The following is a 14,674-nucleotide window of genomic DNA, read 5'->3' as shown; positions in this document are numbered from 1 at the left end:
GGGTCACGTTTAGAGTGTGGCCAGGCAGCAGGGCCTGGGCTCCCGTTTGCGTGGGTGCAGCAGGTTCTGGGGACTGTACTCACTGGGGCACTGTTACCATCGTGGTTCTGTGTGTCCTGAGCTGAGACAGAGGGGCCATGGTCTTCTGTGTGATTAGTGGGGGTTTTTTTTTTTTTTTTTGTAAGTCTTGTTTATTTTTGAGAGAGCTAGAGAAAGAAAGAGAGAGAGCGAGCACGCAAGCTCGAGCAAGCAAGGGAAGGGGCAGAGAGAGGGGGGGAAGAATCTCAAGCAGGCTCTGGGCTGTCAGTGCAGAACCGGACGCAAACTGTGAGATCATGACCTGAGCTGAAGTTAAGAGTCGGATGCTTAACCGACTGAGCCACCCAGGTACCCATGGGTAGGTTTTTAAGGTTTTGAATGTTAACCGGTTCCGTGTTGGTCCTTACTCCCTTTTCCATGGTGAATGGCATTGCTCAGTTAGCTTCAGTCATACGAGGGGTAAGACAGATCTTCTGAGTTCGCAGTAAATGCTCTGTCTGGCCATCTGTCCAGCCTGGTGTGTCGTATCATGCGTCCTGTGGTTGTGTTAGCTGCTGGGCGTCCATACCTGGACGTGCTGCTTGCCCTGCCCATGGCGGGGCCTTTCTGTCCATGAGGAGTGCAGGTCATAGGCAAGATGGTGGAGCGCCTGTAGCGTGGGTGAGGATTGGCAGAGGCAGGGCTCTGGACCCCGGGGGGGCCTCGGGAGTCGCTGTCATGGAGTGCTGGGGGGTTTCTGCAGGAGGTGGCAGTGAGCTCGTCTTGAGAGGATGACGGTACTTGGGGGTGGGCAGCTGGGCGGCAAGGAGGCGGCTCCGTCCGGTGGGAGCAGGGCATGTATGGCAGAGGCAGTGAGGCTGCTGTCCCGTGTCACGGTGAGAGGCCCCGAGTGCTCAGCTTCGGGGTGAGCTCTGGGCTCGAAGGATTGAAGCCGAAGGAGGGCAGTGATGCAGCCTGAATTTTGGAATGATGCTCTAGGATCACTGTGGAGGGTCGCCGCGGAGGCCAGAGAATGGGCAGAGCAGGTGGGTGGTGGTCCAGGCCCCAGCAGGAGCTCTGGGGGCGCATTCAGGAGGGCAACGCAGCAGGGAGGTAAAGACAGGCAGCTGCGTGAGGGACACAGTCTAGCGTTGGCAGCTGGTGCTGTTTGGGGGGCTTGGTGCCCTAAGAAGGTGGCGTGGGTGGGGCGAGGGTCTGCTTTGGGTCAGCCCAGTGCCATTGCCCCTGGGCAGTGTGTATGGCCCGCAGAGTCCTCTGGAGGGCGTGGGGGTAAATGAGTGGGTGGGGTCCCCCGTGCAGAGTTGAGGGAGGCTGGCCAGAGCAGGAGAACCCAGAGAGCCCTGCCGCCCTGAAGGCAGGCTTGCTGGGAAGGGCTGCCCAGGCTCTGGTCCGTGGCGGTGCAGGGTCGCCATGACCCGGCTGGACCGTGTCTCTCCCGGTCTATTCCTGGAGGGCAGTTTGGCTTTCCCCAGTGAAATCTGCAAATCTCAACTTTCTGGGCTCCCTTGAGAATGTGGTGGAAGCTTCTTGCACACCCGAGCTTTGGCACACGCGTTCAGGTCCTTCCGAGGCCCTCGAGTTGACGCGGCGCTGGCGGCTGTGGGGCCCAGAGCGGCTGCCCTGAGCGTCCGCACCCTGCAGGTGCTGAAAGTTGCCATCTTGGCGGAGAAGTATGCTGTGGACTACACGTGGTACGTGGACACCATCCTGAACCTGATCCGGATCGCCGGCGACTACGTGAGCGAAGAGGTGTGGTACCGCGTCATTCAGATTGTCATCAACCGCGACGACGTGCAGGGCTACGCTGCCAAGACGGTGTTCGAGGTACGGCCCGGACGCGCCCTCGGGATGAGGCGTGGTGTTCTGGCGGGCGTTGCCGGCCTCCCTGTGTCTCCTGCCCCCCGTCCTGGGAGGTCCCGGCTCCTACGCTGTGGACACCACCTCTGCTTGAGCCTTATCTCCTGCACGTGCAGGGTCTCCGTCGGTGAGGGGCGTGTGCCCCGGAGGATGCTGGTGTGCACCTGCCCCCGCCTGGGGCCTGAGTAGAGCGTGGCTGTTGTTCCAGGGCTGGCGTTGGCCGCATCTCTGCCTTTGGCGCTTCCCTGCTACCGACCTACCTGCTGAAGTGGCGGGAAGGCAGGGAAGCGGCAGATACTAAAGCCGGAGGGTCTCGGGGCAGCTCTAGTGGAAGCTTGCACTGACGTGAAAAACAGGCCGTGCGGGAGGGCGGCCTGAACCCCGTGTGGGCCTGGTGCCTCGCCACCTCCTAGCGGCTTTACTCTGTCGTCAGACGCCTCCCGGCTCTTCTACCTGTGCCGCGTGCTCCTGTGCATCAGGCTCACGGTGCTCACGGTTTCACAGGCTCTTCAGGCTCCGGCGTGCCACGAGAACCTGGTCAAAGTGGGAGGCTACATCCTGGGAGAGTTTGGAAACTTGATAGCTGGGGACCCCAGATCCAGGTGAGAGACCCCGTGGGAGCCGGGTGAGCACCGCGCCGTGATGCCGGCTCCGTGCTTCCTGGTTCTCACCTGGCGGCCGAGGGGAGGTTGACAGGTGTCCTCACCTGCTTGTTGGGACAGCAGGGCAAGAGCACTTCCGCTCCGGATTCGTGTGTTTTTATTCTCGTTCAAGCCGTACCAAAGTCAGGACTCTTGTTGACAATAGATGCGTGGTCACGTGGCTCCCACTGCCACAGGGAAGCGTGCTCTTGTGTGGGACAGGAGGCGCACGCCTGCCTGCGCGGGCGCGGTTCTGGTCTAGCGTGGGGGCCGTTCCCCAGAGCCACTCCTCGCTCGCGCCCGTGGGTGAGGTGCGTGGGCGCAGGGGCAGGGGGACACGGACGACGCGCTCCCGCCCCGTCTGTGCCCCACAGCCCCCTGATCCAGTTCCACCTGCTGCACTCCAAGTTCCACCTGTGCAGCGTCCCCACCAGGGCGCTGCTCTTGTCCACCTACATCAAGTTCGTGAACCTGTTCCCGGAGGTGAAGACCACCATTCAGGACGTGCTGCGCAGTGACAGCCAGTTGAAGAACGCCGACGTCGAGCTGCAGCAGCGGGCCGTGGAGTACCTGCGGCTCAGCACGGTGGCCAGCACCGACATCCTGGTAGGCCCCGGTGGCTCGGAGAACCCCTGCCGCACCGTCCCTCGCCCTGGGGCCGGAAGCTGCGGGGCTTTCCGCCGCCGTGACTCCGGGCTTCTTCCTCCAGGCGACCGTCCTGGAGGAGATGCCGCCGTTTCCGGAGCGCCAGTCCTCCATTCTGGCCAAGCTCAAGAAGAAGAAGGGCCCGGACACAGCCACGGGTCTGGAGGAGGCCAAGCGGGAGAGGAGCGCCGCTGTCAACGGGGGCCCCGAGCCTGCCCCGGCCAGCGCCGCGGTGGGTCCCTTTCTGGTGGCGACGCCCGCATAAGCTCCTGGGTCGCCGGGTCCCCGAGATTCGGCACCAGCAGAGCACTTGCCCCCTGGGGAGAATGTGTTGTTAGGTGTGAGGTGTGTGCCGAGAGCGCAGTGGTGGGACCCAGCCAAGCCCTCGCCTCTCCTTCACGTCTGACCTCAGAAGGTGCTCCCCCCCAGGCGCCTGGGCCTCATCTTCCAGACTGGTCTTCAGACTGCCGTCTCGGGCCGAGAGTTCCCTCCCATCTCCTCTCTGTCCTGAGTGGTTCAGACGATGTGAGCGCTCGCTCTTCTGTGGGACTGCCTTGCGTAGGAGGCCGTCCGGCTGCTCTTTGTTGGTGTAGAGCGGACCCCCCTCACACCTTACGCTGTTCTTAGAGATTTTCAGCAGCGACTTGGGTCAGGGCCGGTTTCCCTTTTCTGTGTGACGTGGTGAGGGCATTCACGTGTAAGTGAAGACCTGTCTTTTGATGTGCGTCTGGGGGAGGTGTCAGTTTGAGAGTTGTATTTGTTTCTTTTCTCTCCCTGGCTCGAGCAACAGCTTCGTGGGAACGCACACGCCAGCCCTGCCCCGCGACCGCCAGCTGGGCGCCATGACCAGCTCCCCAGGACTGTGGGCTTTCTGCTTGTCCGTTCTGGGAGGAGGCCTGGAGAGCTTTGTATCGTCTCTGGGATCTCGGCCCAGGGGTGTGAATGATGCCTCTTAATGATATCAGGTGGCCTTTGTGAAGAGGAGTGTCAGAGGTGACATGCGCCTGTGTGCAGACAGACCGAGGCCTTGGGGGCTGGCTTGTCAAGGGCGTGATTATGCCTGAGCCGTTGTGCTCCTTGATGGGGTCTGTGGCCTGTCCCCTGGTCTACTTGTGTGTCCCTTTGACCGTGTGTCTGGCCCTCAAGCCGAGGATCCTGGGCCTGCCGTGAGCCCTCTATTTAGGCCTCACCGGGCCTCCTGGGGGAGGGAGGAGGCAGCCAAGGGGCAGTGGGTCTCTGCACGCCTGCCTTGGGGCAGAGCTCGATGTGGGACCTGGGCAGGGAGTGGCTGTCCAGGTGGGTCTTCCCAGCAGAACAGCCTTGCTTTTGTCTGTTGTAACTTTCAGGGCACATAATTGACTTCATTGGACAAAAGATTTGCCCATTGTCAGAAGCGTGTGAATCGTTATTCGGGAACCAGTGGTAAAGATCTTTCAATAGATGGCAGAGGCGACACAGTCCCCATAACTCCCATGTAGGCTGTAGTTTGTCAGCTATGACAGATACCTTCCTTGCATAATTCAGAGCCAGGTTCAAAGCCACCTGAGTTCTGCTCCTGACCCTCCTCAGGTGGGCAGACTCCTATGACAACAGTGTCAGTAAAAAGCAGTGTCATGTGAGTAGCTGTGCTCCCAGGAATGCCGCTGCAGGTGCAGTGAGGGGCAGGAACCACCTTGAGAGGCCACGTCCAGATGCTGCTGGCTCCTGATGCCTCCTCCGACAGCTCCTCTGGGGTCCCCGTCCCTCAGGCTCCTCCTCTCCCAGACTCTCCGCTTCCTGAGGGGAGCCTCGGCAGGGCTGGGAAGGAGGGGCCGTCACGCAGAGCACACGTATTTTAATGCCTCTTTTATCTTGGAATAGAATTCGTATGTGATATGACATACCTACGATGTAATTTTTTAGAAATTCTTTAACTTAAGCTGAAAGAGAAACGGGCAGTTATTTATACTAACGTTGATTTTCATGTGTAACTGCTCAGCACGGCCACACTGGAAGCAGGTGGCCTTCAGAGGCCTGGCCCGAGGTGTGCCTGGCCAGTGCCCAGAGTGGGCGCGCCCACACGCCGGGGGGCAGGGTGGGGGGGGGGCAGGAGGAGAGTACTTGGCCTCCCTCAGCTGTCCCTTCAGGGTAGTTGTGTTCTGGAAAGATGGACGTGGGTTAAGCCCGACCAGAGTGAGTGCAGTAATGTAAAATGGCGCTGGGTGCAGTCTCGGATAAACTGATTTTGACCTTCACGAATGCTCAGTGGGACATTCAAAGGTCACTCAAGACGAGTCCTCAAGGCAGAACGGCTCATCCCTGGTTCTTGCGGCGACGTGGCCCCTGGTCGTAAGCAGAGCCCCACGTGTTTATAGGGGTGCGGGGTCAAAGTGTGAGTGTCAGCTTGGGTGAGTGGTTTGTGTTGTGCGTGGCCCTCGGCGGCTTTTTCGTTTGCCTCGGATCAAAAAGTAATCATGTAAAGAAAAAATGGTCTGTAGGCTTTTCGTCTATTTGTTCTCTATAACTCCATAAGGCCTAACACGTGGCTAAACCAAGAATGCACCCAAAGTAGCTTGCCCACTTCTTTGTCTCTTCAAACTCAGTCTCACTCTGGAACGTCGACAGTAACGTGCGTGGTCTCATTTCTTTTTGATCTCTTTTATGGCAAAAGTGTTTTCAGAACTTTTTTTCCCCATTCAGATGATCGTCACGGAAAAAGGTTGGCTGTCTTTGCAGTTGTGTGAGATGGTGACTGATCTTCAGACTTGGCTCTGGGGTTGCAGTCTCCCCTCACGTGCCGGGCCCTTGCCCCGCGCAGCCTGGCCGCGATCCCTGGAGGGGAAGCGCGGGCACTCGTGCTTGCTAGGCCATGGTGTGCCCGGAGGTTCCCCGCTCACCCTCTCCCTCCCTGTTTTCCAGTCCACGCCTTCTCCGTCGGCAGACCTCTTGGGTCTGGGGGCCGCACCCCCTGCGCCTGCGGGCCCCCCACCGTCCTCCGGTGCGCTGCTTGTGGATGTATTCTCAGACTCACCCTCTGCGGTCGCGCCACTGGCTCCCGGCTCCGAAGACAACTTTGCCAGGTAGTTGGTCTCCCGTGTTCTCGACACAGGGACTCTTTCCTGCTCTGCCCGCCCGGGGCCCACGGTCCGCATAAGCTGGTCCTTACTGCCCAGGCCCGCCCTGGAAGAGCTCAGGGCACCGGCCTGCTGGGTGGGGTTGCTCCAGAACCACCCCCACAGCTCTGCAGGTCATCAGTTCTCATGAGGTGCGGGTAGCTCACTGTCGCCAGGAAGATCGGGTGGAAAGGAAGAGCTTCAGGCACTGGCCGTCCGCGTTTCTGAGGCTCATGCTGGCCTCTCACCCGCCTGCGACTGTGCCCCTCTGGCTCCGCACCCTGCCGTGCGGTCGCGCCCCTTCTGGCCCCGACGTCGGTCCCTCTTTGTGTGTGCCTTGCGGGCGCCCAACCTCTGCTTTCTTGTTAACACACACTCTCGGTCGCGCCCTCAGTCCCAGCCTTCCTGTGTCCCGAGGCGCGCACTGCCCCCCACAGCCAATGTGGTCTTTCTGGCTTCCTGTCTCACGTTCCTGGAGGCGCCACGTGCCTGGCTGTGCGTAGCCCCCACTGCCCACGAGCCCCGGACGGGCCCCTGCACCCCCCACTGCTGCTCTGCTCAGCATGTTTCTCTTCCTGCTCCGTTAGCTGTGCGGTTCCGTACCTTTCCCCTGTTGGCTCTCTGTCCCTCGAGTCCCTGCCGGTCTCAAGTCCCGCAGGGGGTGTGGGAGGGCTCGGCCTGGGTGCGGGGGCACGCCGGCCGGAGAGGAGCACCTTTACTGAGCGACCCCTCGCTCTCCTGAGTCTGACGACAGCAGCGGGACTCGTGCGCTTGCGCGGTTTCCCTGTGTCTTGGTGTCCATGCTGCGTGCAAATTCTTACTTCCTGCTGCTCGTCGAAGATGCTGAGGAGAGGTGGGTTTGGACGGGTGCGCGTTGCCGTCGGTGGCTTCCAGAAGTGCCGCGTTGGAGATTGAAAAGCACTGCAGACCCCAGGCTGCGAGGCCCTTGGTGCTGGAGCGGCGTGCGTCCCTGGGACAGTGCCTGCTCGAAGCTGGGCATGCTGGTCTGGGTGGTGGCCCGGGGCAGGGGCTTTTCCCCAGCGTTCTTGGTCCTTGCTGTGTGTGCAGGTGCACGTGGTGCCTGGGCCACGGGCTTCCTCGTGTGCACGACGAGGTGGGAGGCCTGGGGGGCGGGTGTCTACGGTGGGAACCCTTGGAGCCATTTGCTCGGCAGCTTGCCCGCTTCCAGGCTCCCAGCCCGGGGCGGGTGGTGGTGGTGGTGGTGGTGGTGGCGGTGGCGGTGGTGGTGGTGGTGGTGGTGGTGGTGGTGTGTGTGTGGTTCTGGCTGTCTGGGCCGTGCTGTGGCCTCAGAAGGGTGGTGAGGGGTCTGCTGTGGGCCGGGTGTAGGTGCAAGGAAAGGGTGCTTTGGGACCAGCACCGCCGGCGTGGGGGAAGGTTTGCATTCTCCCGAGGCTGTCACAGGTGCTTGTTATAAACCTATAATCCCACAGGGTCAGGTTTTGGTTGGGGTGACCCTTTAAGAAATAGCTATCCAGCCAGCCCTTGACTGTCACCTAGTGGGCCATCAGTCAGTGCCCTTGCCATCTCCTTGGCAAATGTCAGATTAAAGTGGTTCAGCCCAAACCAGCAGTGCTATGTGCACTACAGGGCCTTGGATCTGAGGGTGGGGCACTATGGGCTGCCCCCTCCTCGGGTCTGCAGGGGCGGGGATGTGAGGGGCTCTGCTGCCCGGTCACTTCTTTCTGTCCCCTTGGGCTCAGTTCTGGGCAAGCGTGTGCAGAAGGTTGTGCATACGGAATGGACTGCATTTGACCTTGTGAGGCTTCGTGTGGGGCTTGAGCTGGAGAGAGAGCCCGTGGTGTTGAGATGGGGAGTGCCGGATGAGGCGAAGGGCAGCCTTGGGGTCCCAGGGGAGCATGGCTCCGTGGAGCAGGTATGGAGGGAGGACCAGGCCCGACCGTCTCTGAAGGAGCTGCGCCTCCTGCTGCCTGTGTTGAGACCATGCTGGACGCCGGGGGTCGTGTGCACACGTGAGCAGCACCGAACGTCATCTGCAGGGTGCCCGCAGGCCCTTTGTGCGAAGCAGGAGGGGGGCAGGGAGTGCTGACTCTGAGCTTTGCCAGGCCGGCAGCACGGTGGGACTTGGAGATTTTGGGCCGTGGGGACTGCTGCCATGGGGCGTCTGTCTCTTGGTCCCCTGGATGCCCCAGAGGGCTCCACGTGGCCCTGTGCCACCCCACTGCCCGCTCTGGATCGTGAGTCCTTCGTTTGCGGGCTGCGGTGCTAGGAGTCACCCCCCGAGTTGTGGCCAGCACCCTGCGTCAGATGGGACAGCCTGGGGTCCGGCTGGCCTGGGAGTGTGTGCTGCGCCCTGGGGCACCTGAGAGAGTTGTGGAGAAGCCGGCTGTTGTGGACCAGCATGTTCACGGGCAGAACACCGACCTGCCCCCTCCTGTGCGGTCATGTCTCTGGTGCGCCGGTTCTGTCTCTGGAGGGCGCTTTCACTGGTGTTCCCTTGAGTATTTTCCTACTTTTCCTTTATCTCGTGTCCCATAGAGGTTTTTCCTGGCCTTTTTGTTTGTTAAACCCTTCTTCAAAAAAAATCTTTATATTTTCATTGGGTGCCTTGGAGTGATTCACATGCTGTCCCTTCTCTCTAGGTTTGTCTGTAAAAATAATGGTGTGTTGTTTGAAAACCAGTTGCTTCAAATTGGATTGAAGTCTGAATTTCGGCAGAATTTAGGTATGTGTTTAATTATGTAACAAAAAAAACTCCTCACTCAGATGATATGGGCAGAAAATATTTGTAAATCATACATCCGATAAGGGTTTAGTTTCCAGGATAGAATATATACAGAATTTGAATTTAACGACAGAAGAACAACCCCATTAAAAAATGGGCAGAGGACTTGAACAGGCATTTCTCCAAAGAAGACAGACACCTGACCGACCAGCACCTGGAAAGATGACCACATCACTAATAATCAGGGAAGTGCCGATCAGAAGTAAGGTGCCGCCCCACGCCCCTCAGGATGGCGGCTGTCGAAACAGCAGGGACCACACGTGTGCCGAGGATGCGGCGGACGGACCCTCGGCCCTGTCGGCGGGAACGTGAGCCGGTGCAGCTGCCGCGGAGGACAGTGTGGCGGTTCCTCCAAACATTGGAACTGGAACGAGCGTGTGACCCCCAGTTCCTATTTCCCCAAAGAACCGAGAGCTGGACAGGTAGAGGTGGTCCGTCCGCTCCCTGGACGGTCCCTCAGCCTGACGAGGAGGGACGTTCTGCCACCGGCCACCACGTGGGTGGACCCGGGGGACGTGATGCTCACGTGTGATCCGCTCACACGAGGCCCCTGGAGTCTCCAGGTTCCCGAGACAGAGTGGACGGTGGGCGCCCGGGCTGGGGATCAGTGTTTCACAGGGACAGAGTTGCCTTTTGGGAAGATGGAAAGTTCTCGAGACCGAGGGTGGGGACGGCCACACAACAGTGTGAATGTGCTTAGTGCCCCTGAGCTGTGTGCTTAGAGTTGGTGAAGACAGTACTTTCTATGTTTGTGTATTTTATCACAGTTTTTTTAAAAAAGCTTGTAAGTCCGCCCCTCGGCACCCCCCCCCCCCAAAGAAAACTATGTCTGCTGACCGTTGGGGTGCTGCTGGGGCGCTCTTGTGGACTGACAACTGCCTGCCTCCCTCTTGGGCACCGTCTCTGAGTCTCGTGAGGACCCCGTTTTCTCCGTAAGAGCGAGTGCCAGTATGGGAAATGGGACAAGTGGGACGCCTGTCCTCTAGGGGTGTTTAGGGCCATCGTGAGGATTACCAGAAACCTCCTGGGAGCTCTGTGCTGAAAGCAGGGACTGAGGCGTCCTTCTCGCTCTGGTGAAGGTGCTGCACTCCGGACCCTGACAGTCCCCACCCCTAGTGGTGGCTATGTCAGCTGGGGGAGGGGTGGTGCTGGACAGTTTGTTCCCCTCCAGGGCATTTGAAGTCCATTTTCCACTCGAGTTCAGAGGGTATGAACATGTTTAGAAACATGTGTGTACGCGTTTCTGTTGCGATGTTAAGTAACTGATCACATCGGAGCATCCTCCTCGTCTACGGCACACGGCTCATGAGCTGCTGTGGTGGGGGCAAGGGGCATCGCCGTCGGGGACGCAGGTCTGGCCTGGCCTCCCCGGAGGTGGCGGCCAAGGCCTCCGTCCCAGGTCCCAGGCTGGGCAGGGTCCCAACAAAGGCATGCTCCCTTAGATGGAGAGCAGGAGTTACCCCAGTAGGGGAAGCCGCGACCCCATGTCCACCTGCGGCGAGTCTCTGGAACTGATCTGACAGCAGTGACTCTGCTGTTTTTCACGGTTAACATTCAGGATGTGTGTGAAAGAAATTGTTTTCTCCCTTCTAGGTCGGATGTTTATATTCTATGGAAATAAGACCTCCACGCAGTTCTTAAATTTCACTCCAACACTGATCTGTTCAGACGACCTTCAGATGAATATCCTTGGTCTCGTGTGTCTCACACCCCAGCACATGGCCATTTGGGATTTAGAGGAGGGCTCTGAGGAAGTCGTTCTTTATCAGACGCGGATGCTCCCCAGCTGCTGTAGCGCCTCCAAGTGGCCCTTGTGTTTATAGGGAGCTCGTGGTCACGCGTGGAAAACTGACACTCGGGCATCTGCTCCCGGGTCATTTGGTTCCTTGGAGTCACTTTTGTTTTCCCTTATTTAGCTCTCCTGTCACATTATTTTTAAGTCCCTCTGAACTCTGGTTTCCTTCTCTGGGAGTCTCCCTGAGAGAGCAGCCTCTGAGAACAGGGCGACCGGGGCCTGTGACTGCCCGGGGCCCCTGCCGCGCCCCCCTGGGGCGAGCTGTGCTTCTTTCCAGCAGCCCTCTTCACACCGGAGCCTCGTCCCTCACGAGTACCAGAAACGTGGTTAGAACTCTCCCCGCCAGTGCCAGCTTTGTAGCCAAATATCTTTCCTCCAGGGATAGGCCGACTGAACAGAGCGAGGGTTAAGAATGCCCCAGCTTGACCGAGAAGGATGCTGCTTCCTGTACAAGAGGCGTGCGAAGCAGCCACCTACCTACCACAGGCCAGGTCCATTTTTATTTTGAGATAAACTGGAAACAGATGGTAAAGGAATTAAAAACCCGTGTATGTAGGATTGACTGCATTAAGGGTTTCTTTCGAGATCAGGAGCGTGAACTCGGACCCTTATGGACCCCCTTTGAGAAGGTTTTAGAGCTTGCTCGGCTCAGGCACGTTTCCCAAATGTTGGCATGGCCTCCTTGACACCTGCACATCTGAGCTTGCAGACCAAGCCTGTGGACCCGACCGTGGACGGTGGCGCGCAGGTGCAGCAGGTCGTCAACATAGAGTGCGTGTCTGACTTCACGGAGGCGCCCGTCCTCAACATCCAGTTCCGGTGAGGACCCGTGGGCCTGTGGGCTGAGCCAGCAGCCGGCTCCTGCCTGGAGCTCGGGGGGGGGGGGGGGGGGGGGGGGGGCTGGGGGCTGGCATCACACACGCCATGCCTGGGCGCAGCTTCGTCCCTGGGGGCCCTTGGTCCTCGCTGAGCCTCAGCGTCCTTCCTTCAGAGGGCATCGTGAGGGCCGAGTGGGCAACCCCGGTAGATGCCGGCACCCGCGTGCACGCGGAAACTCGAGGCCGCTGTGACCTACGGTTCTGAGGGGCCCACGCTGCGGCGTCGGGGCCAGCTGGGTCCGGGTGCCTCTTCGTGCTTGCTGCTCCGGACGTCAGCTGCTGGGGGCCGCCCAGGGGTGCATCGCTGTCTAGTCCCTTCTCCAAGCACACACGCCATCGTGAGTCTTTTTTAAAAACCACGTGTTGTGCTGCTGCTCGGTTCACTGCTATCCTTTTTCAGTGAGCGTGATGGCATGTGTGTGAAAACCCGGTTCCCTGCAGGTGTCTGTAAGGTTAAAGTTTTGGGGGTTTTCAAATCAGAAACACCGAGAACCGAAGACCGTGTGCTTTGTAGAATTTACGGAAACCGACACGCAAATGTTTGTTTCCTTCTGTAGACAACCGCTTTCTTTAGTCTCTTCTCGTGGAAGAAGGAAAAACCGTACACAACTTAAGCCAACTTGGAGTTGTAGGAAATGGGCTCTGGGGGAGAAGTGACGAGATGGTGGGAATTCGTGCCCAAGGTCCGTCCCTGTCCTGGTCTCATGAGCCCAGCGGGGCCTGGCCAGAGTACCAGCCCCCCTCCCGCCCCCGGACGTGTGCACAGAAGCCGGTGATCGCCCGGCTCGTCGGTCTGCACACTGAGACAGCCCAGGCCTCTCTGTGGCTCAGTGCCACCCTTCCAGAACACTCGACCCCCACGCTGTCGACAGCTCCGATCCACAGGCCCTCCCTGGGCCCCATCGATCAGCAAACTAAGAATTTGATTCTCTAGTTGAGTTTCAGATTTTTTCGGCTGTCCATTCACTTTGCTCACCACGTCTCTCTGTGTTGCCCATAGGTATGGGGGGACTTTTCAGAATGTGTCCGTGAAGCTGCCTATCACTCTCAACAAATTTTTCCAGCCCACAGAAATGGCTTCTCAGGATTTCTTTCAGCGTTGGAAGCAGCTGAGCAAGTGAGTGGGTGGGCGCAGGGGCAGGGCCCCCCAACTCTGACCTGGCTCAGCATGGTGACCCTTGTTTCTACCTCACTAGTCCCCAACAGGAAGTGCAGAACATTTTCAAAGCAAAGCATCCGATGGACACAGAAATCACCAAAGCTAAGGTAAGGCCTGCTTGTGGGCGCTCCCAGGGTGGGGACACTGCCTCGGGCTCTTCAGGGAGGCCGGTCGGGCTGCTGTGCCTCTTGTGGTGCCCGGTCCGCTGCCCCCCCCGCTCCTGTCTCTGTTGCGCAGATCATCGGGTTTGGTTCTGCGCTCCTTGAAGAAGTTGATCCGAATCCTGCAAATTTTGTGGGGGCTGGCATCATCCACACCAAAACCACCCAGATTGGATGCTTGCTGCGTTTGGAGCCAAATCTGCAAGCCCAGGTCAGGCTTCTCCGGGGAATCGCTAAGTCCGCGTAAACTGTGCCGTGCTCGTGGCAGAACGCGTGCACGGCGAGATCTGTAGGCCTCGAGTGTAGGAGTGAGTCGCAGTAGAGCTGCATGCCCGTGTGGCCGCCCCTGCTACACTGACACGTGTGGCGTCTCTGTCGCCCCAGGGAGTGCCCTGAGCTCCCTTAGAGACCGCCGCCGCGGGGCCTGCCGTCGGGCTGACCTGGCCCTGAGCTCCAGCAGCGGTGGCCGTGTGGCCCTCCTGTGCCGGATGTGCCCCGGTTGGCTGACCTGGTCCTCCTGACGGACACCTGGGCTGTGCCGGTGTGGGGCTGTTTTGAGGAGAGCTGCCCTGTGCCTCTGTGCGCATGCCTGTTTTCGCTTCGCCTGGGGGCCGCCGAGGCGGGAGGGCAGGCTCGCAGGGTCTGTGCGCGGGTAACTTCGCGAGAAGCTGCCCCGTCGCCCTCCGGGGCGGCTGCCCGGTGTTGCACGCACCGCGGCCCACGGAGATGCCGGCTGCTCCACGCGCACGCTGGCGCTTGTTGTCGTCGGGCTTGCTCTGTTGGCCTCAGTCTGTGAGACGGGGGTGCTCCGGGGAAGGGCTGGGCACACGAGCTCGGGTGGCCGTCTGCCGCCCCGAGCCCTCTGCCGAGCGCGCCCGCTGACCTGCCGTGTTCTGTTGCAGATGTACCGCCTCACGCTGCGCACAAGTAAAGAGACCGTCTCCCAGAGGTTGTGCGAATTGCTGTCAGAGCAGTTTTAATCGCCGAGGATGCGGGATCAGGCTCCTGTGTGTGTCGGTGTCTCTCCGTGTCTGCTGTGTGTCCTCCTTGCCGTGCTGCAAATAAACAGCCCAGTCGACAGGCGCCTCTCAGCCCTGCTTCTCAGACCTTTCGGGCGGGGCCGGGGTGGCCGGGGTGCGCGTCAGAAAGACAGGCTGAGCCCGCACTGCGGCCGAATCGGAAGGGAGAGCGGGCCCGGGACCGGTGTCTGTGGAGGTCAGGACCGTCGTGTGGTTCGGTCTCCCGATGACGGGAGGTTACCGGTGTGAAGGAGGGCGTAGATTTGTTTGGAATCGTGCCGAAACGCCGCTGCTGCGTGGCTGAGAGCTCCCCTCCGCCCGCCTGAGAGAAGCCGCAGCCGGATCTTGACGAGGCTCTTTGGCCGTTTTGGGAGGCGACGCCGGGTGCGGCAGCCGCGTGGCCAGGCCCCGGGTGCGCGAGCACAGAGCACTCGGACGGGGCACGCCACCCACGGCAGGGCCCTCTGGGGTGGGGTCGCAGTCGAGAAGTTAGAAGCCCTGGTGTTTGGCTGGCGCGGCTGCCAGCGAGACCGCCGACGCTGGCCAGGCTGAACTCTGCGGCTCTTGCCAGCCCTGTGGCCGTGAAGGGACACCTGCAGCACTGACCGTCCCGGGCCCCTGCGG

General features: G+C 60.0%; 1 protein-coding gene across 3 annotated transcripts in view; it reads left to right on the top strand.

The window, feature by feature from the left end:
• Positions 1-14,109, top strand: part of AP2A2 (adaptor related protein complex 2 subunit alpha 2) — an 84,910-nt gene extending 70,801 nt beyond the window's left edge. For all 3 annotated transcript variants that reach the window (XM_047877870.1, XM_047877869.1, XM_047877871.1), the window contains exons 11-22: positions 1,681-1,863; positions 2,401-2,498; positions 2,912-3,143; positions 3,247-3,414; positions 6,081-6,241; positions 8,896-8,978; positions 10,632-10,721; positions 11,529-11,652; positions 12,712-12,828; positions 12,908-12,977; positions 13,108-13,242; positions 13,934-14,109. In XM_047877870.1, coding sequence (XP_047733826.1) covers positions 1,681-1,863; positions 2,401-2,498; positions 2,912-3,143; positions 3,247-3,414; positions 6,081-6,241; positions 8,896-8,978; positions 10,632-10,721; positions 11,529-11,652; positions 12,712-12,828; positions 12,908-12,977; positions 13,108-13,242; positions 13,934-14,011 — 1,539 coding nt within the window. In that variant the 3' untranslated portion in view covers positions 14,012-14,109. The remainder of the gene's footprint in view (positions 1-1,680; positions 1,864-2,400; positions 2,499-2,911; positions 3,144-3,246; positions 3,415-6,080; positions 6,242-8,895; positions 8,979-10,631; positions 10,722-11,528; positions 11,653-12,711; positions 12,829-12,907; positions 12,978-13,107; positions 13,243-13,933) is intronic.
• Positions 14,110-14,674: the final 565 nt, after the last annotated feature.

This window comes from Prionailurus viverrinus, chromosome D1 (genome assembly GCF_022837055.1).
Source record: "Prionailurus viverrinus isolate Anna chromosome D1, UM_Priviv_1.0, whole genome shotgun sequence".
NCBI lineage: Eukaryota > Metazoa > Chordata > Mammalia > Carnivora > Felidae > Prionailurus > Prionailurus viverrinus.
Note: the sequence above shows the minus strand (reverse complement) of the source record. Positions and strands in the feature narration are given on the sequence as shown.